Source organism: Argopecten irradians, unplaced genomic scaffold (genome assembly GCF_041381155.1).
Source record: "Argopecten irradians isolate NY unplaced genomic scaffold, Ai_NY scaffold_0122, whole genome shotgun sequence".
NCBI lineage: Eukaryota > Metazoa > Mollusca > Bivalvia > Pectinida > Pectinidae > Argopecten > Argopecten irradians.
Window position 1 is genome coordinate 41353 of NW_027187589.1, and position 27908 is coordinate 69260.

A 27908-nucleotide genomic window follows, 5' to 3' on the forward strand; every position below is an offset into this window, starting at 1 on the left:
TCCAAGAACATGTGGTATCAATTCAATTCAAAATCTCCAAAAAATCACTTCTCAATCCATTTCAAATATGTATTATTTGTCCAAGATTTATGTTGAACCAACAAACTTCAACATTTCACCAAAATCAACAATCATTCTATATCAGATACAAACAATACTTATGAGGTATCAATGTCCATGGCTAGGTGGTACCAGTTGTCCAAGAACATGTGGTATCAATTCAATTCAAAATCTCCAAAAAATCACTTCTCAATCCATTACAAATATGTATTATTTGTCCAAGAATTATGTGGTACCAACAAACTTCAACATTTCACCAAAATCAACTGTCATTCTATTTTCAGATACAAACAATACTTATGTGGTATCAATGTCCATGGCTAGGTGGTACCAGTTGTCCAAGAACATGTGGTATCAATTCAATTCAAAATCTCCCAAAAATCAATTCTCAATCCATTACAAATATGTATTATTTGTCCCAAGGTTTATGTTGAACAAAACAAACTTCAACATTTCACCAAAATCAACTATCAATCTATAACATTCAAAAAATATTTATGTGGTATAAAATGTCCATCGCCTAGGTGGTACTTATTGTCCAAGAATATGTGGTTGCAATTTCAACCAAATCTCACAAAATCAATTCTTAACATTTTACACAAAAATGTGGCTTATGCGGTACTTAATCTCCAAAGAGTATGTGGTTTTGTTTGTCCAAGACCATGCAGTATCATTTTCATTCAAAATCTCACAAGAAATTCTTAGTCCATTGCAAAGAGAAATCAATTGTCTAAGAATTATGTGGTACCCACAAATGTTAATTATGCTAAGATCAACAATGGATCTAAACGATGCAAAAAATGCTCGTGTTGTATTAAATGTCCATCGCCTAGGTGGTACCAGGTGCCTAAGAACATGTGGTGGCAATTCAATGCAAAATCTCACAAAATCGATTCTCCACCAATTACAAAAAAATGGTATCATTTGTAAAAGAAGAATTATGTGGTATCAACAATCTTCAATATTTTACCAAAATCAACTATCATCCTATATCAGATACAAACAATAATTATGTGGTATCAATGTCCATGGCTAGGTGGTACCAGTTGTCCAAGAACATGTGGTATCAATTCAATTCAAAATCTCCCAAAAATCAATTCTCAATCCATTTCAAATATGTATTATTTGTCCAAGATTTATGTGGTACCAACAAACTTCAACATTTCACCAAAATCAATTATCATTCTATATCAGATACAAACAATACTTATGTGGTATCAATGTCCATGGCTAGGTGGTACCAGTTGTCCAAGAACATGTGGTATCAATTCAATTCAAAATCTCCAAAAAATCAATTCTCAATCCATTTCAAATATGTATTATTTGTCCAAGATTTATGTTGAACCAACAAACTTCAACATTTCACCAAAATCAATTATCATTCTATATCGGATACAAACAATACTTATGTGGTATCAATGTCCATGGCTAGGTGGTACCAGTTGTCCAAGAACATGTGGTATCAATTCAATTCAAAATCTCCAAAAAATCACTTCTCAATCCATTACAAATATGTATTATTTGTCCAAGATTTATGTTGAACCAACAAACTTCAACCTTTCACCAAAATCAATTATCATTCTATATCAGATACAAACAATACTTATTGTGGTATCAATGTCTATGGCTAGGTGGTACCAGTTGTCCAAGAACATGTGGTATCAATTCAATTCAAAATCTCTAAAAAATCACTTCTCAATCCATTTCAAATATGTATTATTTGTCCAAGATTTATGTTGAACCAACAAACTTCAACATTTCACCAAAATCAACAATCATTCTATATCAGATACAAACAATACTTATGAGGTATCAATGTCCATGGCTAGGTGGTACCAGTTGTCCAAGAACATGTGGTATCAATTCAATTCAAAATCTCCAAAAAATCACTTCTCAATCCATTACAAATATGTATTATTTGTCCAAGAATTATGTGGTACCAACAAACTTCAACATTTCACCAAAATCAACTGTCATTCTATTTTCAGATACAAACAATACTTATGTGGTATCAATGTCCATGGCTAGGTGGTACCAGTTGTCCAAGAACATGTGGTATCAATTCAATTCAAAATCTCCCAAAAATCAATTCTCAATCCATTACAAATATGTATTATTTGTCCCAAGGTTTATGTTGAACAAACAAACTTCAACATTTCACCAAAATCAACTATCAATCTATAACATTCAAAAAATATTTATGTGGTATAAAATGTCCATCGCCTAGGTGGTACTTATTGTCCAATAATATGTGGTTGCAATTTCAACCAAATCTCACAAAATCAATTCTTAACATTTTACACAAAAATGTGGCTTATGCGGTACTTAATCTCGAAAGAGTATGTGGTTTTGTTTGTCCAAGACCATGCAGTATCATTTTCATTCAAAATCTCACAAGAAATTCTTAGTCCATTGCAAAGAGAAATCAATTGTCTAAGAATTATGTGGTACCCACAAATGTTAATTATGCTAAGATCAACAATGGATCTAAACGATGCAAAAAATGCTCGTGTTGTATTAAATGTCCATCGCCTAGGTGGTACCAGGTGCCTAAGAACATGTGGTGGCAATTCAATGCAAAATCTCACAAAATCAATTCTCCACCAATTACAAAAAAATGGTATCATTTGTAAAAGAAGAATTATGTGGTATCAACAATCTTCAATATTTTACCAAAATCAACTATCATCCTATATCAGATACAAACAATAATTATGTGGTATCAATGTCCATGGCTAGGTGGTACCAGTTGTCCAAGAACATGTGGTATCAATTCAATTCAAAATCTCCAAAAAATCACTTCTCAATCCATTTCAAATATGTATTATTTGTCCAAGATTTATGTTGAACCAACAAACTTCAACATTTCACCAAAATCAACAATCATTCTATATCAGATACAAACAATACTTATGAGGTATCAATGTCCATGGCTAGGTGGTACCAGTTGTCCAAGAACATGTGGTATCAATTCAATTCAAAATCTCCAAAAAATCACTTCTCAATCCATTACAAATATGTATTATTTGTCCAAGAATTATGTGGTACCAACAAACTTCAACATTTCACCAAAATCAACTGTCATTCTATTTTCAGATACAAACAATACTTATGTGGTATCAATGTCCATGGCTAGGTGGTACCAGTTGTCCAAGAACATGTGGTATCAATTCAATTCAAAATTTCCCAAAAATCAATTCCCAATCCATTACAAATAGGTATTAAGAATTACATGGTAGTAACAAACATTATTCAATATTTAACGAAATTCAACTGTCTGACAGGATACAAAAAATGCTTATGATGTATTAAATGTCCACTGGCTAGGTTGTTCCAGTTGACCAAAAATCATGTAGTATCCACCAAGATAAAATTTTCAAAAGACAAATCATCAATATCAAAAAGGGAGGCCATGCTCATACAGCACTAAATGCCAAAGAAATATGTAACATCAACATACAATTTCAAGTAATGTAATGAAGGTCTATATAATACCAAATGTCTTTAAGAGATGTGCTAAAAGATTTGTTAAAAAAAAACTTTATCAATATCCTCCATGATAACAATTCTAGGAGGTACTGAATGTTCACTCAAACAGTGGTGCCATAACCTTATATATTTAATCATCCGTTTTCTTCATCATTCTGAGTACTTTCTTTTTTATGGTTTCCCATGAACGCTTTTGTACAAGACCTTTCTTCTTTCTACTTTTTGCTATTGCACTGGTACAGTCTTTCAACCCTGGATTTTTCTTAAGTTTAAAGTTTTCCTTAAACAGTTCTTCTAGTTCTCTCTCTTCTTCTGTTGTCCACCTTTGTCGTTGAATATGTTCCTTTTTCTTCGCCACAGTCTCTTTCCCTACATCATCATCATCATCATCATCATCATCATCACCTTTCATAAATTTTGATCCTTCTTGATCTTGTTGTTGGAGTGCTATGTCTGGTCTTGCATTTTATTACATCTGAAATAATTTGGAGACAGTACTACAAATAAGAACTGTCATCTGCACAGATGCAAGTTTATGACTCATGAATTGACCTTGAGGGGTGAATTTAGAGACTGTAAACTTGTTCTAAATATTTAGCTTCTATCCATGCATGTATATTTACCCTCTTTACATTTATGTTAAGTTTTACAACAAAGGTTTTTCAGGATAAGTTATTTCACAAAGACCTCAATGGACCTTAATGCTCACATGAAATAAATGGATAATATGTCAATGACTACAAATATGTAGTGTAGAAAAAATCACATTGGGAAATAGAATTGTTGTTATTGAAATGTTCACTTCACCTCTTTATCAGATATTTGCAAATTAACATACCTGTGATATCTATGTCCTGTAATCTTTGTCCAGCATATTTTCCAGCTAGATTTAGATCTTGAAGGAGCATCAATTTGCCAATGTTGACACGTTCAATAAAACCACTGGTAGCTCTATAATGGAGCTTGTGAATGGATGCTGTGTGTCCAAGATGAGTACACAGCCATTCCAGCTCATGGTCCTTCATGTCAATCACCTGAACAATGTAAATCTGTTGCTTATATCTAATCTTTGATTATTTTAGGATACAGGCCTCAAAGGTTTGGTCAGTTGGATTACTGAACGTGACTAAGAAGTATTCATGATGACCAATGATTTCCTTAAGATCATCTATGTTAATAATCCCAGTAGGGAGGACCATTGCCTTTCTAGTTATTCTGCTAATTGCATATATAAATGGCTCTTCCTTACCCATACGCATATTATTTTACAATTCATTTTACTAACTTTGTGTAATAGTATTTTACATGAACAAGAGATCCCAGAGGGATCTTGGCGCCCACCAAAGAATGATCTATGTCTGATAATGGAAAGAGGGATCTTTTCCCTGCTTTTCAAACTTTTTCAAAAAAAATTAAAAAAAATTTGAGACAGATCGCTATAGTACTTTCTAAGAAATAGTGGTAACAAACTTCAACAATGAAATCTAAGATGGCGGCCGGTTGGCAATCTTATTTACCGATCAGTCCCGAAAGGCATTATGCATCAGTCCTAAAAGGTACTATGCACAACTAGGGTACAAGAGGAACCTATCAATGGAATTTGAGAAAGATCCCTTACGTACTTTCTGAGAAATAGCTATAACAAACTTAAACTATCAAAATCCAAGATGGCCGTCGGTCGGCAATCTTGTTCATTGATCGGTCCCAAAATGCAATATGCACAACTAGGGTCCTAGGGGAACCTATATATGAAATTTGAGAAAGATCCCTTCAGTACTTTTTGAGAAATAGCGGTAACAAACTTTAACTATCAAAATCCAAGATGGCCGCCTGTCAGCCATCTTGTTCACCGATCGGTCCCAAAATGCACTATGCACAACTAGGGTTCTAGGGAAACCTGTATATGAAATTTGAGAAAGATCCCTTCAGTACTTTTTGAGAAATAGTGGTAACAAACTTTAACTATCAAAATCCAAGATGGCCGCCTGTCGGCCATCTTGTTCACCGATCGGTCCCAAAATGCAATGCACAACTAGGGTTCTAGGGGAACCTGTATATGAAATTTGAGAAAGATCCCTTCAGCACTTTTTGAGAAATAGCGGTAACAAACTTTAACTATCAAAATCCAAGATGGCCGCCTGTCGGCTATCTTGTTCACCGATCGGTCCCAAAATGCAATATACACAACTAGGGTCCTAGGGGAACCTGTATATGAAATTTGAGAAAGATCCCTTTAGCATTTTTTGAGAAATAGCGGTTTCAATATTTAACTATCAAAATCCAAGATGGCCACCTGTCGGCCATCTTGTTCATCGATCGGTCCCAAAATGCAATATGCACAACTAGGGTCCTAGGGGAACCTATATATGAAATTTGAGAAAGATCCCTTCAGTACTTTTTGAGAAATAGCTATAACAAACTTTAATTATCAAAATCCAAGATGGCCGCCTGTCGGCCATCTTGTTCACCGATCGGTCCCAAAATTCAATATGCACAACTAGGGTCCTAGGGGAACCTGTATATGAAATTTGAGAAAGATCCCTTCAGTGCTTTTTGAGAAATAGCGGTAACAAACTTTAACTATCAAAATCCAAGATGGCCGCCTGTCGGCCATCTTGTTCACCGATCGGTCCCAAAATGCAATATGCACAACTAGGGTCCTAGGGGAACCTGTATATGAAATTTGAGAAAGATCCCTTCAGCACTTTTTGAGAAATAGCGGTAACAAACTTTAACTATCAAAATCCAAGATGGCCGCCTGTCGGCCATCTTGTTCATCGATCGGTCACAAAATGCAATATGCACAACTAGGGTCCTAGGGGAACCTATATATGAAATTTGAGAAAGATCCCTTCAGTACTTTTTGAGAAATAGCGGTAACAAACTTTAACTATCAAAATCCAAGATGGCCGCCTGTCGGCCATCTTGTTCACCGATCGATTCCAAAATGCAATATGCACAACTAGGGTCCTAGGGGAACCTATATATGAAATTTGAGAAAGATGCCTTCAGTACTTTTTGAGAAATAGCGGTAACAAACTTTAACTATCAAAATCCAAGATGGCCGCCTGTCGGCCATCTTGTTCACCGATCGGTCCCAAAATGCAATATGCACAACTAGGGTCCTAGGGGAACCTACATATGAAATTTGAAAAAGATCCCTTTAGCACTTTCTGAGAAATAGCGGTAACAAGAATTGTTAACGGACGGACGGACGGACGACGGACGCCGCGCCATGACATAAGCTCACCGGCCCTTCGGGCCAGGTGAGCTAAAAAATGATATTTTCCAAATATGTTTTGAATATAATATAATAGGAATCTGAAAGTGATCAAATAACTTATCAAACTTTACTGGGATTCCTTTGGGCATGGTCATTTCAGATATCGAAGTTTATCTTAAACTGACCTTAAGTTTATTCATAAGCATTGAAACGATAAAAACAATCCAGCACAAAACGACTGTCAATAATGAAAGCATTTTGATGAGGTCGATAACAAAAGCTTATGGTTTTGCTAGTTTGGGGGAAAATGTGACGCTTTTGTCGCGAACAGCTGATGTTAATGGAAAATTATTATGTACCGAAAAATGCAATTAATTATATTAACCAGTTTTTCAATAATGAGTTATTGGAAATTACACAAATCTCGGATAATCACTGCTTTCTGTGCATCGAAAATACAATCATGTTCATATGAAAATGTCACAAAAATTATTAGTTGGTGAATTTCGCATTCTTGTTACTCTTTGAATTCTTCTACCTTTGAATTATCTTACCTTTAAATTCTCTTACCTTTGCATTATCTAACCTTTGAATTATCTTACCTTGCCAAGAACTAGTAAATACGTGCACAAATTGAAATACATGTACGTAACCACGATATATTATTAAAGGACCTAATTCACTAGAATTATAACTTTAACTAATTCTTCGACGAGACTTTGATTAGACGTGTGTTATAAAAATTTACGGTGTGATAAAACCTGGGTCATTGCAATCAGATATATTAGGTTCTGCAGCTCCATTAAATGAATGACTCGTATCGTGTAGAGTGAAGAGTAGCAAGAGGAAGACCGAAATGTGTTCCAGCAATGATTTGACAAATTATTCTTTTCCGTGATTCGTACCAAAAGTTTGTAAAAATAACATCGCTGCTACTTTATGCGACATTTTGACATAAGAGTAACAGCTATAGAATGGAATAGTAAAATCGGGCCTAAAATTCTTGATGACCAATTGACTTCAATCATTGTATACGTAGGTATATGTCGACGACATATAAAGGACTACTTATATTAGATTTAAAATGTACTTGTCCAGGTAAACATTCTGAAAGACCCAACCCTGTTATATAGGCTCATCTGATTTTTTTCTCAGTTTTTTCCACTATATAAAGCGCTTGGTTGCGAGTTTGAAACCTACATCTTATACATAGGATATAGATATTTGAATAATATACAATTATGTTCTTTTGTGCTGGTGAATATCACATCATATTTACCAGCACAAAAGTCCATAACTGTTTTATATGGTCAGAGAAGTAAAACAAAACGAAGCCTAATACAAATGTATTCTGAATTTATTCAATTTTTAATAAATCTGTATAAATATTTAAAAAACAGAATGCACTTACTAAAACGATCTGTACGATACCTTTCAAATCTGCGTTCTTTCTTATTTCTTTATAAATATATGCATTGTCGGTAGGAGTTTGTGTTCACAGTATCTCTGTCGCTGGGAAAACTTTGAAAACTGTGTGATTAAAGAAAACGAAGCGGTTGCAGTTGGCCATCATTTGTGTATTCCCGTCATCTGACAGATCGTGTTGCAGGTTATGACGTCATGACGTTTGTTCTAGAGGATTTCCATTTCCGCCATATCGACCAAAAACCAGTGTACATGTTTATTTCATACCAATTTAATTTCTTATGTTATACTCATTTCTATTGGTTAGATATTGTTTTTCCATAGACCGAAGTATGAAGTATTATGACGTCATACATACAATTTCCGGGCATATTTTAAAAGTGGCACAGTCATTGGCCAAACTGAACTATTAGATAGGATATCAATCCGCCAAAACTCAATTTGATTCATTATCACAGTAAGTAATATCACGGAAATTAATACATAATTAGTACCTAATTGAGTTAATCTAAATTGATACTTCGAAACGAGTTTCATAATTTCAATTTCATAAAATTTTATTTCATACAAAATATGAAAAGCGGTCAAACAACAGGCTAAGCCTCAACAGGTTCTCCCCAGATAACACAGCGCATTTAACATTATATACAATATATACTCTTTTAAAAATAAATTTAAAGTATCTGAACAACTTACATGAGAAGATTTAGATAATCAAAGTCTGTAAATTAGATGATGTATAATTCGATATATGTTTTTTAGGTGAAATTTTGTTTATGTGAAAGGTACTCCTTCCACTCATGGGATACAGACCAAAAAAGTCCATTCGCAAATAGCGATCACAAGTCATCCACCCATCCACACATTAATGTCTCCTGTTAATATTATATCTAATTTATATTATTAGTTATATCACAAAACATTGTATCAAAATTTTCCAAATAATCTACATTGCTACCAGGTGGTCTGTAAATACAACCTAATAAAGACTTATTCCCACCTGTGATAACCTCAGTCCAAAGCATTTGTATATCTTCTTTTCATAACTATATTATCTTTCCGATAAATAATGACTCCTCCCCCAGGTTCACGGTCTTTTCTGTCTAGGTAGTAGATTCATACACCTTACTTGATTTTCATTCTCTGCAAACATGTTTTATTTCTGGTTTGTTAAAAAGTTTTGCATTAACACCAAATTTATGAAGTACTTAACTTACTAATTATTTATAATGCCTTTATTTTTATTTGAATAATTCTGAGAAAACGATACAAATAATTTATGCTTTTTAAGTACTTGATGCTTTGATATAAACGTAAGTATCATAACTCATACACGACAGAAAATGGAAATACGTGAGAGCTCATCGTTAAAGCAGCAATGTGTTAAAAAAGTATGATGTTACGGTTATAGTTATTTCTGACACCAGAGGTAGATAAACTTAAAGCTTGTGACGTTCATGTTATGACGAACACACTTTGCATGGATTTTGGACTTACATTATCATCACGAATCTGAGATATTTTTACTCCATTATTTGTAAAAGATAACCTCGTGATCGACCGAACACAGTGTGAACTTGTCTAGGCAGGTGAAGTGAGGATTCACCAGAGACCATACAACACCATGTAGAAGGTACTGTACAGACTTAAATTACTTATTATTTCTTCGCAAATTTATCGTTACTTTTCAGACCAAAAACGAGAGTCTTAATGTAATGGACTAATGGCGATGGCGATCATCATAACGCCCGAGCACTGGTATTACGTCATCAGCCGTACAACGATAATAATAACATACACAAAACAATACACAATACCAATGGAAGGATATTCAAACACAAGTTCAAACTCGGATTTGGCGAATACGGAATGTACAATACGTATTTTTCTTGGAAATTCACCATTTATCACCATTAAGTATCCCAATTTGAATCATTTACCTCGGTTTGTATTTCATTGACTTTCAGATAAGATAAGTAATCTAACGATGGACTGTACAGATTAACTTAAACTAAACAGTCCATGATCTACCAAAAGTAACAAGTGCTGAAATATTTATTTCACAGGTGGGTAGGCATGCTTTCAAATGGTTTTGATCGATTCTGATACAATAATACACAAAACAATTTTCGTATATTTCTTAATAGTATTATTAAGATACATATATAATGTATTATGCATACAATGTATATCACACGTTGTCGCAAATATCAACTTGATTCCATCATTGCCATTACAGTAAAGAACTTGATAGTCACACATTGGTAATGTCTTAAAAGGATTAAACCTTTTGGCAGTCTCACTTGCTCTTTAACCTTTTAATACATCTACAATTCCTATTTGTTACCATTGCGTGTTTTATTATATTTAACAAATTAAGGTAATATACAAAATATGTTCATATCAACGTTTTCGTATTATTCATTATATTATAATGGTCTCCAAATTAGTTTTTATGTGCTAAAATAATTATCTCCAGATATATATACGTATCTAGAAGACTCTCTGTTCGAAACGATGACTTCCCAGCATATTTCTAGATAGTTTAACTCTATTAAACTACCCTCGCTTAAACACGACCAGCGACTACACATCTCTTTACATCGACCAGAAAACAGGATCAACGTAGTAAATTCAGCTTTGTTATACCTTATATCAAATCAGTCCTACATAGTTATATAGAACATTTGAAGGGTAATAACAGATAGACAGGTTATCGTTTATCTTCATATCCCACATCTGATGTTAACCTTTCTTCATTAAATCCAGGCATGTGTTAAGATATGAACTATAGAGTAAATATTCAAAACATATCTGTAAATACTAAATTCAAGATCAATGGCAAAAGTGACATTTGCAGTTTGAATAGCCAAATCTACTTATTTGGGATTCTGTATATACAATGTTGTTTACACACGTACTGTAGATGTGTTTATCTGGACCTGTAGATAAACTAGTCTACATATCGAGGTAAACTAGTAAGTATTGAAAGGTTTAAAATCTACATACAGAAGGAATAAGTATAATCAATGTTTTCATTATTGATAATGTGGAACACGTGTTTTGAGTGCTTTACAGTGTGTAATTTATATCGCCTATTATATTTCTTATTTTTAGAGTGGTAATGGGATATACTATAAAAATATGATATAATTTTTAAAAGGAAAAAAAATCATACACAGTCACAAAAGAAAGATTGATATTGCTTTAGTCTCATCACAGGTTTACGCTGCGCAAAAAAAAAAACAATACTAAAAATAGCCCTGTATCCCATTTCCAGAAAATGGGGTAATTAATTTTAAAATGCTCTGAACACCACAAAAAAATTTGATCTGAATATTTCAGGGATGCATTCGTTGAATGGATGATGATTTTATTCGGTCTGTGCTCATTAGGAAATCGTGACCCGGGGATGTAGCGTGTACTTTTCCGACTAACGATTTTTACACGAATTCTCGTAATTCAACTTTCGATATGAAATCAAATTCGCCCATAATCTCATCATATCATATACCATAGTAACCAGTAAGGAATTGTCTTCAGTGAAAGCTAAAAATATTCAGATCGGATGATTTTTGAGGTGTTCAGAGTATTTTCAAATTAAATACCCCATTTTCTGGAAATAGGATACAGGGCTAAGTAAACAACCTTTCAGTATTTTTAGTTTTTTTTTTTTTTTTTTTTTTTTTTTTTTTGCGCGTCGTAAACCTGTGGTCTCACTACAAAAAAGGTCATGTAAATATACCAACATTTCAATTTGGACACTTAAAAGGAATTGAAAATCATTCATAAAAATACGAACAAGTAAAAAGGCATGTGTAAAAATATTCAAACTCCTGAAAGAAGTTAATAGCTAATCTGTTTGGTGAAAAGTAATTTACTACGTGCAAAGCACATATTATTCCTATTATTCGTATTTTTTTTTATTTTACTCTCCTTGCAACTTTTAAATTATCGTGCCGCTGGCGACCGCCTAATTCTTCGTGTTAACATAACACTCTCTGACTATTATATTTTAATTATATGCTAAAAGATATTTAAGATATAGAAAAAAAAATAGAAAATTACCGAATCTAGATTTTCCAAAGTATAGTTATGAATAAAACACAATTATAAGTAATACATATATGAAGCCATGCATTATCAGACACGTGTATATTCCAATGCAGGAATTACTAGATGACCTTGTAATTGCTCTGGTGTACAGAGAAAAACTATATATAGAAGGGTTTTGCAGTAATTGGTGTCTTCCAGTCTAGCCAACTTTTGAGATTATAGGTGAGAAACAGGTAGGGTAGGGTGGAATAGGTGTGTTTTACTATCAATACACTGAGAGCACAGGTAAACCTCAGGAAACATATCCTAGTAGAGACAATTTGATACACTTTTTATGGTATATGGAGAAACTGAAAGATATTCATTAGATGTCGATATTTGGTTAAGAATTACACAATTTTGGTTTATGTTGGTTTGTAATAAAATAAATTATCAAACCGTACATGTATGTAGCATGGTTCATGTTGATAAAAATATTATTATATCAGAAAAGTTGTGTACCACATATTAACTATTTAAAGAACGAAGTTAAACAAAAACTGTTAATAACAGTTTTATGTATACATTGGACACCTTGTCACACATTAAGTGTGTCTGAGTGAGATTTATATAGAAACATTTATCATTATACAAAATATTCCAATCTGTCGATTAAATACGATTGAATTGAAATATAAGGATTGAATCTTGCTTTTGTCGATTTCATGGGGTGATGAATTTTATTTCCCCTTGAAACAAATTCAAAATGAACTGCTCACTTCATTTAATTTGTTTCAAGTTACACATGAATGTCAATACTGATGACGCCTGTACAAACTTCAATGGACACAACTGGAATGCATTCTCCACAGTGAAAAATGATCGATTCTTCCCGGGAGTTAGGCATCCATGCGTTAAATAGGCCATTAATATATGATCAATACATTGTGTTTATTTAAAAATACATGAGTATTATTTGTTAGCCTGACAGTTGATTATTCAAAAATTATTAACATTAAATTTCTAGATATATTGAATTCCAGTCATATCATATATCATATATATCCGTTCACATATACTAAATATAGATATGAACGGAAATTCAAATACATTTTCATTCTAATAAAATTAATCTTCGCGATATTGTTTTGAAACTAGAATCACAAAATACATTTTTGTTGATGGTATCATCGATAAGGTTTAATACAAAAGAAGTTTTATTGTAACTGCGTTTACGAAAACTACACTTTGTGTAAAGTTATGTATCGGCAATAATGATGGCATTACTATATTTAACAATAGATAAGGTTTAAATGTTATCAATACAATAGTATAGGACACCTATATATACAGGTAATGACTTAGGAATTCCACACAATAACGGGACGGATTGCACCACACGTTTTTAGCGTTATTCGTCGTTAACATTACGTGTAGCTAAAAATGATTACGTTCAATATTTTCATCCCGGTCTCTATGGCTGTATTATAAAACTAATATTTGATTTTTTAAATTTGTTTTTCATGTTTTGATTTCGTGATTCATGTTACGGTATTTGATCAACCAAGGTTTTAAGAGACAATCCACTCTATAAGGCTAATTCTTTTACATAACCAAGAAGCAAATTATGGCATAAATGTATGTTCTACATTTCTTATGCAACATATGACATAAAATATTGACAAATTCCACGTCATTTTTTAGTATTTTAATTGAGACCGCTGTAATTACAAAACATTAAACAAATGAACTACATAACCACTGAGGAGGTGATAAAATGATTTTTAGGCAAGACAATTAACCTAATAAGGTAAACACACTACTGTTAGAGCAATTTGAGCAGTTCTAGACAAAAGTTGCATTACTCTACGAGAAAGGGACAGGGTTCGGCATAAAAGAAGTTCGACCACAATGTGTAATGGCGGACAGCGAGCGAGTTTGAACATTTCACACGTATTTCATCACCATGGGCTTTTCATGCATATCACAGTAAAACCGACTGATCTAATTTCCATTAAAACTGGTTTTTTTCGATATATGTACAAATTTTAATGTTCTCTTGTACTGAATTGTCCTTTAAGAACATGTCAGGTTTTGGTAATTGGAAGATTTTAGAACTCTGGGATTCATTTAAAATGGACATACATTATTAAAGTAAAGCAAATTGATGCATTAAATATATATACCATCTTTATGCTATCAGATACAGGTATAAAGATATGGTTTTCTAACTTCAATACATTATTTTCTAGCGGTGAGATGTAATGCAGTGATTTGAATATATTTCTTTTTTCAGATTAAAAAAATGGCGACTTCTTCCAACCTAACATCATACCGCACTGTTCTTGCCGATATTGGCAAGAACCTTGAAACAGGTAAGTTAAACCTTATTTCTCCATTTTCATTAAGTAAAATTTCCTTCGTCATTTTTGTGTCCTTGTGCAATTAATATCTCCTTTAAAAAATACTAGTTAAAAAAGACAAACTACTTTGACAAAGTTTCAGTTTGAATCATATATTTTCTAATTTTCTTGGTCAGTATATACTAAGTATCCTAATCAACAAGTCAAACTACTTTGACACTATTGGAATTCTTATTTCTAATAACACCAACGCTTTATTCTCAATGGAAAGGTGACGTGAAAAGTGCGAAGTTTGTCATTGGCGCAAACAAAAAGTTGTTTCCCTCCGGCGATCTGGAAGGCATTAGCACTGGAGAGGAACTCATGGTACTTTTGGAGAGGAAAGGATTCATATCTGATTCCAATGTTGAAAACCTGCACTCACTGTTGGGGCAGATTGGCTGTATACAGCTTTCTTCCGAACTGGAGCCTTTGAAAAATAATCTTATCCTCATGAAAGAAGGTAAGGTAGCAATTTGCTTCTTTTCTTTATGATGGCGTACCTTGTAATCTAACCCTGTCTAATTATATCTGTCGATAATGTAATGTACGATGTAAATTATTTTTTAAAGTTCAGAGGTAATATTGACGTTTTTTGGGTTGTGTTGTAGATTTTGACGTTTTGAGGCATTATTATTTATAGTAATACTATTTTTTCCTGTAGAATGTTTCTATCAACGTTTATTGTCTTATTTTGTTGTTAAACGTTGAATGATACTGTATACACCCATAGGATGACATTTTTAACAAGTTTTGGTCGTCTCATTTTCCCTAAGAGAACCAGTTATTTATCCAGTAGCTGATAAATTCTGAACATCTTCCCGCGTTGCCCATTTTTATAATACATATGTGTAAGTAGGATCGGAAGTTCGTCTGATGTTCCCGGAATATTTTCTGTTCCAAGTTTGAATATGATACTTTTTGATAGCAGAAAGTCTTGTCGCACATCTACACTTGTCGCCTTTATTACTTATTGATGCTTTTGAACAATTTTAAAAACTAATGAAACATTGATAAATTTAACGAGTTATCCTATTTTGTACGCAGTAAATATAGTTTCTATTTATTTCATATATTTCAACAGCAAAATGGAAAGTTGGATATGCCACCGTTCCACACTTCCTGAAAGTGAAACACTGTACCGCACTAGAAAAGGCATTGCTAGCAGAGAATATAATTGCTATTTTGGGCAAGTATCATAAATCAATCAAGCAAAGATTGCAAGATATGTAAAAAGTCTGCATGAGAAAGATTATTACCATATAGCCCGCTACTTTAATTTTTGTGGGCATGATATTTTTGCGATTTTGTGGGTCATCGCTATGATTACGAATTTTTGATCCGTGAATGAGTTAAATCATATATACATTTGAAGTCAAATTGCGAAATTTTGGTTTTCTAAATTGTCATCTCCCAGTTTAAGGGCGCAAAATTTGGATACGCGAAAGTAAGCGATTATACGATATGATCGCATACCTACTGTATGTAATTGATATAACAAACGTATATGTTTGCTCGAACAGGTCCACCAGCGACAGGAAAAACCCAATTGGCATGCAATTACGCACAGGAATTCTTCAAGGAGAACGGGGAATCAGTAATATGGAAGCTAGACTGTGAAGGGAGAACAGAGTTAATCAAATCAATGATTGACCTCTTAGAACGCCTTCAAATGAAACCGGAAGGCAATAACAAGGACAAGGCACATTACTTGGAGGAGATGGGACAGATGGTGCTGGATAATCTGGGAGGCCCAAAACAAGCTAGGAAAACACACTTGCTCATTTTTGACGACGTTGGCGATTCATGTAACGAAATCGTGAGCAAGATTCTGAAGATCTTCAAGGAAAACTCACGAAATGTCAAAATTATTGCTACTATGAATGGCGATATTGGCATTGCTTGTAGAACCATGGAGGTTACTGGCTTACTAGACGAGGAAGTTATTCCTTTCTTCAGACATAGTTCAGATTCAGACAGAACGCAATCGGCTATTACAAATGCTAAGGATGAAGATATTAAAGCTTTGGCCAAATTATTCGGGAACTCGCCATTCGGTTTGATGCTATCTAAACACAACATCGAAAAATCGGGGATGGACCTTTTAGAATTCACAAAAATGTTAAAGGAAGATGAACAATTTTTCGATGCTGCAGAAGATCACGCAGAAAACATCGGTCAGTACTACAAAAAACGACTAATTGCCGCAAACAGAATTATTTTGGAAAGAGTGGAACTAAAACTGAACGATGACGGTAAGATACTACTGTCTCTCCTCCCTTTCCTACATCACGAACATATTCAAGTCGGAGTATTGTCTAGACTACTCAAGAGTGGGTCTATTCATGGCCACAAATACGAAGACAGCAATGTCATAGAAAGACTTAGAAAGTATGCTCTCTGTGACTTGAAGGGTCTTGGCCATGACCGCGTTATATCAATACACGCTTTAACACAAATGGCTCTTTTGAATCGCCTGTCCACGAAGGAGAGAAATCAGCGAATTCTTAGTTTACTTAATTTTTTCGCCACGAACATGATCATGGATTGTAGATTATGTTCATCAATGCAGACGAATATCTTGTTTATCGACCACGCTATGAATGTTCTCCGGATGGCTGAAGCGCTAAGCGACCCTTGTGACACGATCAAGGTTTTGATATGTTACGTGAGCACGCTTGTTGGTGTGACATTCCGTATCAAAGGCGTCGACAACTTCTTGGTAAATCAATACCTCACTCGAGCCATGACGCATTGCTTTCAAATGATTGGGGAAGATCCTTCTCAATTTGGATTAGACCTCTCTGGAGATACGAGGTCTGACATAAGACACATTACTGAGCACACTAGAAAAGAAGGTATTCTGGTTGAAAAGTTAAGCTCTCTTAAAACAAAAATTCCAGACAAATTCATCAAAGAATTTATTCCCTCCATGAAACGTCCAGACAAGGACATGGAACACCTGAAGACACGGTCGAATCTATCCCGGTTTTCTTTCAAAAAAGAGCTAGGAAGCGAACTGCATAGCGAGCTTGTTAAGAAGAAGCTGTCAGCACCTCTCGACGTTGTCCGCGAGTTTTTCTTTGTTGAACTGTTAATTGTCATACTTTACAACAACGGCCGAAATCACTACTTACAGAAACATTTACGCAAAAAGTTTCATGGAATTATCATGGGGGCTGGGCGAAACAGCTGAAAGAGAAATGTCCCAATTTTCTTTCAATACAGTTTCTGATAACTCAGAGGAACGGCCTTCTGTACAAACTACTAAAGGTTGATCAAACAAATACAACAAATGAAGAAAAGTTGATGGTACTTCGTAGTGCTGTAACAAAGTACACCTCGTTGCTTCATGACAAAGAAGATTACTTCGAATTTGGAGTTTTGAAGCTCAGTAATGTAAGAACTTTCACCACACAGCAATGTGTCGGAAATTCCTGCTCAAATGTTACTGCCGTCTGTTCGAACTGCATACTACAGACACAGAAAAGCGAGAAACCTATGGACTGGGCATGGAATGTGCTAAGAAACTAACAGACTTAATGAAAGAAATGGCTGACTTTACTGCACTTCCTGGACTCCATGTTCAGTTAGCGAAATTTTACATGTTAAAGTCACCAGAAGGAGGGAGTCATATAGCGAAAGCCATTGAGCATTTGGAGGAAGCAGACACAATGGAGAAGAACACGGATGTCGGATTGTCACATTTTCGTCTCCAAGCCCTGTTTGGGTTGGTCGTCTGCTATCGAGAGATCGGGGACGCGGACAGTCTGCAAAGAGCAAGAGACATCTCGTGCCTTCTTATCAGCAAACTGCACTCATGCAATTCACAAGAAAGCTTAAACAAAGCACACAGACATCTAAACGAAATTAATGAAATACTAAATTCCTAAGCAGTAAAATTCAGAGATTACCTTTTACTTGTCAAAATATTATTTCGCTAACTGCTGTTTAGTGCTTTAAATTCGCGGGGTCCATATTTTCTCTTGTGAGATGTGTCATTTTGGATAAGGTTCACACCAAACAGACGTCTCGACGATGGTACGATAAAATTATATGTCTTGAATTTGCGGGTTTCAGTAAAACCACTAATATAGCAAAAATATACGACCCGCGAAATTTACCCGCTATACAGTGGTTTTCTACCAGCATTTAAGTTTGTTAGATTTCGCTGCTTTTTATTACATGTGTATGTCCTTTTTAGCTCAATAAGGAAAGGACTATTTACTGCAGACATTCATGTGTTAATATCACCATCGAATAGGATAGATGTATAGGTTCCTACACAGAAATGTTGATGTGCAGAAAGGTTCATCCTCGATACTCCAGGGGTTCCGATCACTTAAGATCTCTACACCCTGGACTATCTCATAGTAACTGAAGGCAGCTCCAGTGAAAAAATCTGAACCAATCATAGGCCTGCAAAAATTTTCTTTGAAGACTACAGAGAGAGCAACTTCCAACTTCAAAGCCACATAGTCAACCACAATGTACCGTTATACGGCTCCAGTTTTACTATGATATAGTCCAGGGGTCTAGAGATCATTAGTGATCGGAACACCTTGAGTATCGAGGATGAAAACAGGCATGCTAAGTATTATTATACTCAAGTAATTTCAGAAGAACATGACACTTTAGAAACTTAGTTTTTGTGCTATAACACTATTTTTCGATAAACTATACTTGTAAACGTTTAAATAAATGTGAAAGTCTATATGTGATGTACATCTTCTATCGTCTCAATTTCAATGAAATACAGGAACATAAGTTGCTTCGCCCATCTTTGATAATTTGCTGAAAGTTTATGTGATAATTTTCAAATTGTGCCTATAATTTACGTACTTGCTTTTAGCAGCATAGATGTATGTTATACAATGTTATCATACCTGGGGAAATTACCAGCTAATCGATAATTTGATTGTTATAAGATAACAACTAGCATTTATATGATTATACTATTCCATTGATATTATGGTAGTCATTAGACTGTGTATATGTATATACTATTCCACGAATGTCAGTGTAGTCATTACATTATGTATATGCTTATACTATTCCACGGATGTCAGGGTAGTCATTACATTATGTATAATATTATACTATTCCACGGATGTCAGGGTAGTCATTACACTTTGTATATGATTATACTATTCCACGGATGTCAGGGTAGTCATTACACTGTGTATATGATTATACTATTCCACGGATGTCAGGGTAGTCATTACATTATGTATATGATTATACTATTCCACGGATGTCAGTGTAGTCATTACACTGTGTATATGATTATACTATTCCACGGATGTCAGGGTAGTCATTACACTGTGTATATGATTATACTATTCCACGGATGTCAGGGTAGTCATTACATTATGTATATGATTATACTATTCCACGGATGTCAGGGTAGTCATTACATTATGTATATGATTATACCATTCCACGGATGTCAGGGTAGTCATTACATTATGTATATGATTATACTATTCCACGGATGTCAGGGTAGTCATTACACTGTGTATATGATTATACTATTCCACGGATGTCAGGGTAGTCATTACATTATGTATATGATTATACTATTCCACGGATGTCAGGGTAGTCATTACATTATGTATATGATTATACTATTCCACGGATGTCAGGGTAGTTATTATATTATGTATATGATTATACAATTCCACGGATGTCAGGGTAGTCATTACATCATGTATATGATTATACTATTCCACGGATGTCAGGGTAGTCATTACATTATGTGTAATATTATACCATTCCACGAATGTCAGGGTAGTCATTACATTATGTATATGATTATACTATTCCACGGATGTCAGGGTAGTCATTACATTATGTATATGATTATACTATTCCACGGATGTCAGGGTAGTCATTACATTATGTATATGATTATACTATTCCACGGATGTCAGGGTAGTCATTACATTATGTATATGATTATACTATTCCACGGATGTCAGGGTAGTCATTACATTATGTATATGATTATACTATTCCACGGATGTCAGGGTAGTCATTACATTATGTATATGATTATACTATTCCACGGATGTCAGGGTAGTCATTACATTATGTATATGGTTATACTATTCCACGGCTGTCAGGTAGTCATTGCATTCATTATGTATATGATTATACTATTCCACGGATGTCAGGGTAGTCATTACATTATGTATATGATTATACTATTCCACGGATGTCAGGGTAGTCATTACATTATGTATATGATTATACTATTCCACGGATGTCAGGGTAGTCATTACATTATGTATATGATTATACTATTCCACGGATGTCAGGGTAGTCATTACATTATGTATATGATTATACTATTCCACGGATGTCAGGGTAATCATTACATTATGTATATGATTATACTATTCCACGGATGTCAGGGTAGTCATTACATTATGTATATGATTATACTATTCCACGGATGTCAGGGTAATCATTCATTACATTATGTATTATGATATATTATACTATTCCACGGATGTCAGGGTAGTCATTACATTATGTATATGATTATACCATTCCACGGATGTCAGGGTAGTCATTACATTATGTATCTGATTATACTATTCCACGGATGTCAGGGTAGTCATTACATTATGTATATGATTATACTATTCCACGGATGTCAGGGTAGTCATTACACTATGTATATGATTATACTATTCCACGGATGTCAGGGTAGTCATTACATTATGTATCTGATTATACAATTTCATTGATGTTATGGTAGTCATTAGACTGTGTATATGTATATACTATTACCACGAATGTCAGTGTAGTCCTTACATTATGTATATGCTTATGCTATTCCACGGATGTCAGGGTAGTCATTACATTATGTATAATATTATACTATTCCACGGATGTTAGGATAGTCATTACACTTTGTATATGATTATACTATTCCACGGATGTCAGGGTAGTCATTACATTATGTATATGATTATACTATTCCACGGATGTCAGGGTAGTCATTACATTATGTATATGATTATACTATTCCACGGATGTCAGGGTAGTCATTACATTATGTATATGATTATACTATTCCACGGATGTTAGGATAGTCATTACACTTTGTATATGATAGTAGTCACATTCACAAGGATGTCAGGGTAGTCATTACATTATGTATATGATTATACTATTCCACGGATGTCAGGGTAGTCATTATATTATGTATATGATTATACTATTCCACGGATGTCAGGGTAGTCATTACATTATGTATATGATTATACTATTCCACGGATGTCAGGGCAATCATTACATTATGTATATGATTATATATTATTCCGCGGATATCAGGGTAGTCATTACATTATGTATATGATTATATTATTCCGCGGATATCAGGGTAGTTATTACATTATATTATAATACTAACCATACGGTAGTTTAATTTATTTTATTACTGATAATATGATTTTCTGAATGCTGGCAGGCACGTCATCACACACAGTATTTATATATTATTGTATAACGCTTCAAATTCTCGGGTTTAGTCAACAGAGCATATTCATATATTTTTTTTTTGCAATACACTGACTCTTATCTTAAATACATCACTTTTGCATAACAGAACTGATATTCAAATGTACACTGGTGTTTTGATGTGGGGATACTTTCAATAGCAATGCAATTCCCTCTGTTATTTAACAAGCCAAAATTTGATTTTTTTTTAAATGGTATCGATTTCTTTCCACTAGGAATAACTAAAAGGTATATTCTTACTTATTCAAGACTTTCAGTATAATAGTATGATGTAAGTCTTTTAAATGTAAATGTTTATAGTTGCTTGAAAATATAATCCTTATTGTTGAACTGTAGACAATCCTGCACAAAGCACGTTGTCATTTAGTTTCCGGTCACATCGATCATCATCAAACTATTGTGTCAAAGGTCATGTCCAGTTCAGGGTCGCTATATCTACTAACCTTTTTTTTTTCCAATTTTGAAAATATCACAAATTTTGATACCAAAACAGTCTGTTTTTAACGTCAGTTACAGCATCTTGACGTCGCTCGATTATTGATGACGTCGACAAAATTTAATGGTAACACGAATGATCGAATCAAAATTTACATTTATCCGCCATTACGGGTTAGGAGTGTATACACTACGTGTGGTAATAACTGAATTTTCGTCCATGGTTACATTTGTTTTTTATTATTTGTTTTATAAAACCCTGCGAGTTGAATAGTCTCGCCTATTCTGGTAGAAATAGCATTCATACATTTATATTACGATACTCACTTTGTTTGGAGTCAATCTATAATAAAATCATTATACAGGGCCATGTGATAATGCTATAATCTAAGTATATTTTTCCGACGTGCAATATATGTATTTTCTTTTGAACGTTGATTTCCTGTGATACGTTATGTTATTATAAACCGACATGGCAAACAGCTATTTTAGTTGTAAGTTCTGTATTATTCTAATGATAATAATTAACATAAAATCACAATTATGGATTTTCTGCTTAGAACGTTGAATATAAATAAAAATGTTTTTATTTACTTTTTTGATATTCGTATTCCGTTCATCACTAACCATAATTATCATTATGCTTGGGGATTGATCAACACAAAACAACCTTAAATCGAAACAAATTAAGACGTTTCATATAACCGGGAAACTCTGACTTTCCTCCACCAACAAACCTGGCACATCCTAGCATGGCCCTGGCTGTTAATAGGACGTTAAATATCAAAGAAACAAGTTAACAAAGCATGACTATTTATTGACTCGTTCCCTATCCGGGCCTCCAACTCATGATCAACGGCACCCAATCGCCTAGCCAAACATACCTGCGCCTTCTACCACTGCGCCACATCCACATCCCCACATTTAGGACGTTAAACAAATAAACCCCCATTAGGATATCATACACTTTATATTATCATACGATCTATCAAAGATAAAATATGGTAAATTATTACATAATATGGGGCTTTAATCAACCTTGTTTAATTGTTTATAACTGGTTTAAGTAATTTCATAGTACATAGCCGCTCATGTAAGATCCTCTGTATGTACAAAGTATAAGTTACGGATAAATAACTAAGTGTCATGAGGAAATGTTTGTGCTGGCATTTGCATATGAAAGCACAAACAAGCGTACACTACCCACGCAGGCTGCTCAATGATGAGTGAAATATGTGTAAGTCACAGTGTTTATGGATTTGCACAACTGTGTTGTCACTTTCTGTTCAAACCTCATCTATGCTGCAGATCGCTATGTGTGTGTACGGATGAAGGAAGCATTAGCGACTGATTAGTTTAGCTGGATTTTACAATGGTAAGTATAATGTTCTGACATACATTGGCATATTTGCATTACGTACGATATACGATAATTAAATGGGAATATACTTCCCTGTTTGAATGCCATAACAATATAAGGGAATCTTACCGGTAAACCAAATGACTTAATTATTGCTATATTTCCTATATATCTTAGATAGTGTTTCTCAATAGCCGTAGGCATTTGTCAAAAATCAATGTTTTATGAATTCATTCATACAAAAAATATGTAACAATACCTAGCATGGTTTAACAAATTAGTAAATAGGGCGATTGTTGTTATCGTTGTTAGGCATTTAACATAATACATTCACTGGGCTATATATAGTAATATTCACTGACAAGCAGACGGTATTGTATGTGTACTGCTATCATCTGATTTCTCTTTGTATATAGCGTCTAACTGATCTATTTTGGTGATAAGATCGCAGTTTTGTTTACTGGTAAGATAACATACGGCACATGCACATAGAACAAACAGTATAGGATATAATGGGATCGACTCCCTATAAATACCATTTTAGCCCAGCTCTCACATTTGCTCATGTAGAGAGAAAATTCAGTATTGTTTATGTAAAATAACTATTCATCATATACTATTTTGATTTTGTCATAATTCCATAAATTGTTTGTAAAATTTACTATAAGTTTCCCTCATACCTGCAATACAACAGTGACGTCACTGCGTCAACAAAATTACTATTTTCAAGATGAATCTTAACGTTATTTTCGGAAACTATGTTGATGTTACTATAAAGAATACAAACACAACGGATTTGGGTTAAAAACTGTCATACAGTTGCGGTTTTCTTCCAACTTTTTTCTCCAAATGGCGGGATAACAAATAGTTACAATTTTCAAAATTTTAGCAACACTTCTAGGAACGGAGACATTTTTTTTTCATTTTTCATATGTGGACATCAAGGATAGGGATATTCTACCTTCGGGATCACAAAATTTTGAAAACTCCTCGACAAGCCTCGGGCTTTACAACATTTTGTGACCCTTGGGTATATACATGAAAGTGTCTTATAGTATTAATGTTCCATCATACTATTTTCAGGAGGAATAAAATGCCCAGAGAAATCATATGTAAACCGGCTTAATACATGAGCTATAAGTCGGGCGACTATGGAATCATTTGTTTCATTTACAAATATCATGTGCTAGAGCTGGAGGGTGTGGTGCAAAAATTAGAATTGAAATGTTTATAGTTTTGAAATTATACAGCTTTGGAATGATACATATTCGATTTGTTGTGAGACCTACTGGAGGTTCATGTATTAAAACTTTTCTCAATGTAGCATACTTATCCTTATAATTCAATTTACTAAAGATAATATATCAAAAATTCCGAACTCACATTTGTTTATGAAATCCTTACGCCGATATATCAGCCAATCAAAAGCGACGTTACAAACAACAACTCGATTTTTCCTTTATGGGCTGATAAAGTAATATTTTATAGCCAATGAAAATACTTGTTACAATTAATTAAATTACAACGCCATTACAAGATTACAATATGTAAATCTTTTAATATCCAAAATATTTTGTAAAGTAATTTGAATGCATAGATGATAAATAAATCAAAGTAGACAACAAAATAAAGACTATATATCTAGAAAAAACAAGAAATAAAAATAGAAAAAATAACTGTAAGAACAACCAAACATCATTTTAGAACCTAGTGGTGGGTGAAAGGATATTCAGGAAGTTTAATTGTTGATACCTTGACTTATCATTTCGTATCCTCAGTAGGAGGTGGCGTCACACTCATGTGTGAAATCTGTTCTAAAACTGTTAGAAACGATATTTGAACGTGTATTGGGACTACAGTTATAAAGCGATAGTGCAACCAACTTGGGACAAAAGATTGTGTTGTTTTGTGTGTGTGTGTGTTTGTGTACCATTTAAATAGAATTAGGCAACGTCCCTCCAACTTAATTATTCAATCAATTGAGAAGTTACCCATCAAAATTCTACCAATATACTCAGGGTCAGATTGCGCTTCTAAGAAAACTACCGATTTCAAATGCCGACAAAAAGTGATATATGGTAAGAAATTGCTCCGAAAATAAAGAATAGTTAAAGAATTAACAGAAATGTAAGTGGCACTCTTAATACAAGTAATACAAAATAACCGCAAGCTGCCTTAACAAAACCTAAATTACTGTAAAGTGAGAGCTTACTTTAAGCGGTTATCTTAAATTTAGTGTTTTATTGAGACGCCAATCGTAGTTTCGCGTAAGAGCCTATTATATAACAATAACAGCGCCTGGGCGTATTCATCACTGCGATAACCTGTTTCCAGAATCGCGTATTCTCATAAAATTTGACAGTGCTCAAAATAATAAACTTACACATACCCCCCAAAAAAGACATATGCTGGCCGTTGCTGTAGACGGTCCCCTCTACATCTCGTTAGCTTATACCTTTTAATAATCTCACATTGAACGCAATGCTGACCGAGATATTTCAAAATTCATTGATTGAGCTCTTATACACGCAGAAAAAACGTGAATAACTGAATTTACTTGGAAGAAAGCTTAATTTGAGACAACCGTTGAGTGGCGACATGAGGGTATTTAGAGAGAATGTGCTCCAGGCTAGGACGTAGCCTGGAATTTTCATCGTTTAGTTAAAATAAATCATGCAGCAAACACAACGTTTCGAAATTACAGTCCTAGTTATGAAAATAGTTGTGTGTGCTGATAACATAGAAATCGAGAAATGCTGAATCTATATACAGAACAGGAAGAAAAAATATATCATTCAGTGTAGGAGTCAATTAGAATGATTAAATACATGAAACTAACAATCAAGCCTGTTTGTTTTGCGTGATTAATGAAGCAAAACAAATATTATTAATGCTTTCCTGCGAACAATATTGATAGAAAATATATATTTTTTGCATTCAATTTATATGTAAGTAAAGTAAAATACATCGTTTAAAAGGTCGAACAAAGGGACGACATTTACACACAACCTTAGCAGATTGAACTAGTTCCGCAATTGTTCAATGAATAAGTATACATTATATATCGCTTGTAAATCGCAGGTTTACGAGACCTAACGCTTGAATCTCCGAAACGTTCAATACGACTCTGCGGTTATAATATCACAGTATAAAGTTTAGAAGTCTCTTTACCGTATGCGTGAATGTTTGTTTATACATTCGCAAACTGTTAATTCATGATGAAGTTTTTTTTATATTTTAGCGCATGTGAGTGATAAATATATCGTTTATATTATTGGAATCAGTGTTCTCCTTCTTCTCTCGAAGGCAATTTGTTTTCTGATTCTTGCTTTTCAGCCAAGGAAGAGATCCATGTGGCATGAACTAGTTCCCAACTTTGTGGTTGTGACATCTGAACAATGGCAATAAAGTGAGAAAGAACGTGTAGAGAAAGAACATTTGGCGAAATCTCAGGGGTATGTTTTAAATTGGCTAACCAGATAAGAATATTTATAATATCGTTAATCATACCTTAACTCTGATAAAATAGAGGTCAACAATAAAATATTTAGAGTAAAATTGTTTCCAGTCGTCAGTTTAACTAATCCTAATACAATACACTAATTCCTAGCATGACCACCGCGCTGCAGAAAAGTCCCATACACGATGTTGTTGGTATGCAAGCGACTTCCTGACAACACGCTAACCATATAGCAATACAAGCTTCTGATTAATAAGTAAAAGACGACCCTATTAACGACTTTAGAGGTTTTTTTGTTGGAATATTTCCGAAGGATGAAATTGAAACAAGTAGAAACGAAGGAATAAGTTGAATAAGTTCATTCACATGCGGAAAGTTGCTAAATCTTAAAATAAAGAACTGGCGAAAAGGATGGTGGCAAAGTATATCTGTCTCATCCTTTACGAATGTTAACTGTGAATAGACATGCGGGGGTAGTGGAAACAAATT

At 34.0% G+C, this 27908-nt stretch overlaps 1 protein-coding gene and 1 pseudogene across 1 annotated transcript in view; one reads left to right on the forward strand and one right to left on the reverse strand.

Moving 5' to 3' along the window:
• Positions 1-4938, reverse strand: part of LOC138311803 (uncharacterized) — a 39616-nt gene extending 34678 nt beyond the window's left edge. Inside the window, exon 1 of the mRNA XM_069252994.1 lies at positions 4388-4938. Within this exon, the coding sequence (XP_069109095.1) occupies positions 4388-4574 (187 nt within the window). The 5' untranslated portion in view covers positions 4575-4938. The remainder of the gene's footprint in view (positions 1-4387) is intronic.
• A 9552-nt stretch (positions 4939-14490) lies between these two features.
• LOC138311805 (uncharacterized) lies at positions 14491-20754 on the forward strand (annotated as a pseudogene).
• The last annotated feature ends 7154 nt before the right edge of the window (positions 20755-27908 follow it).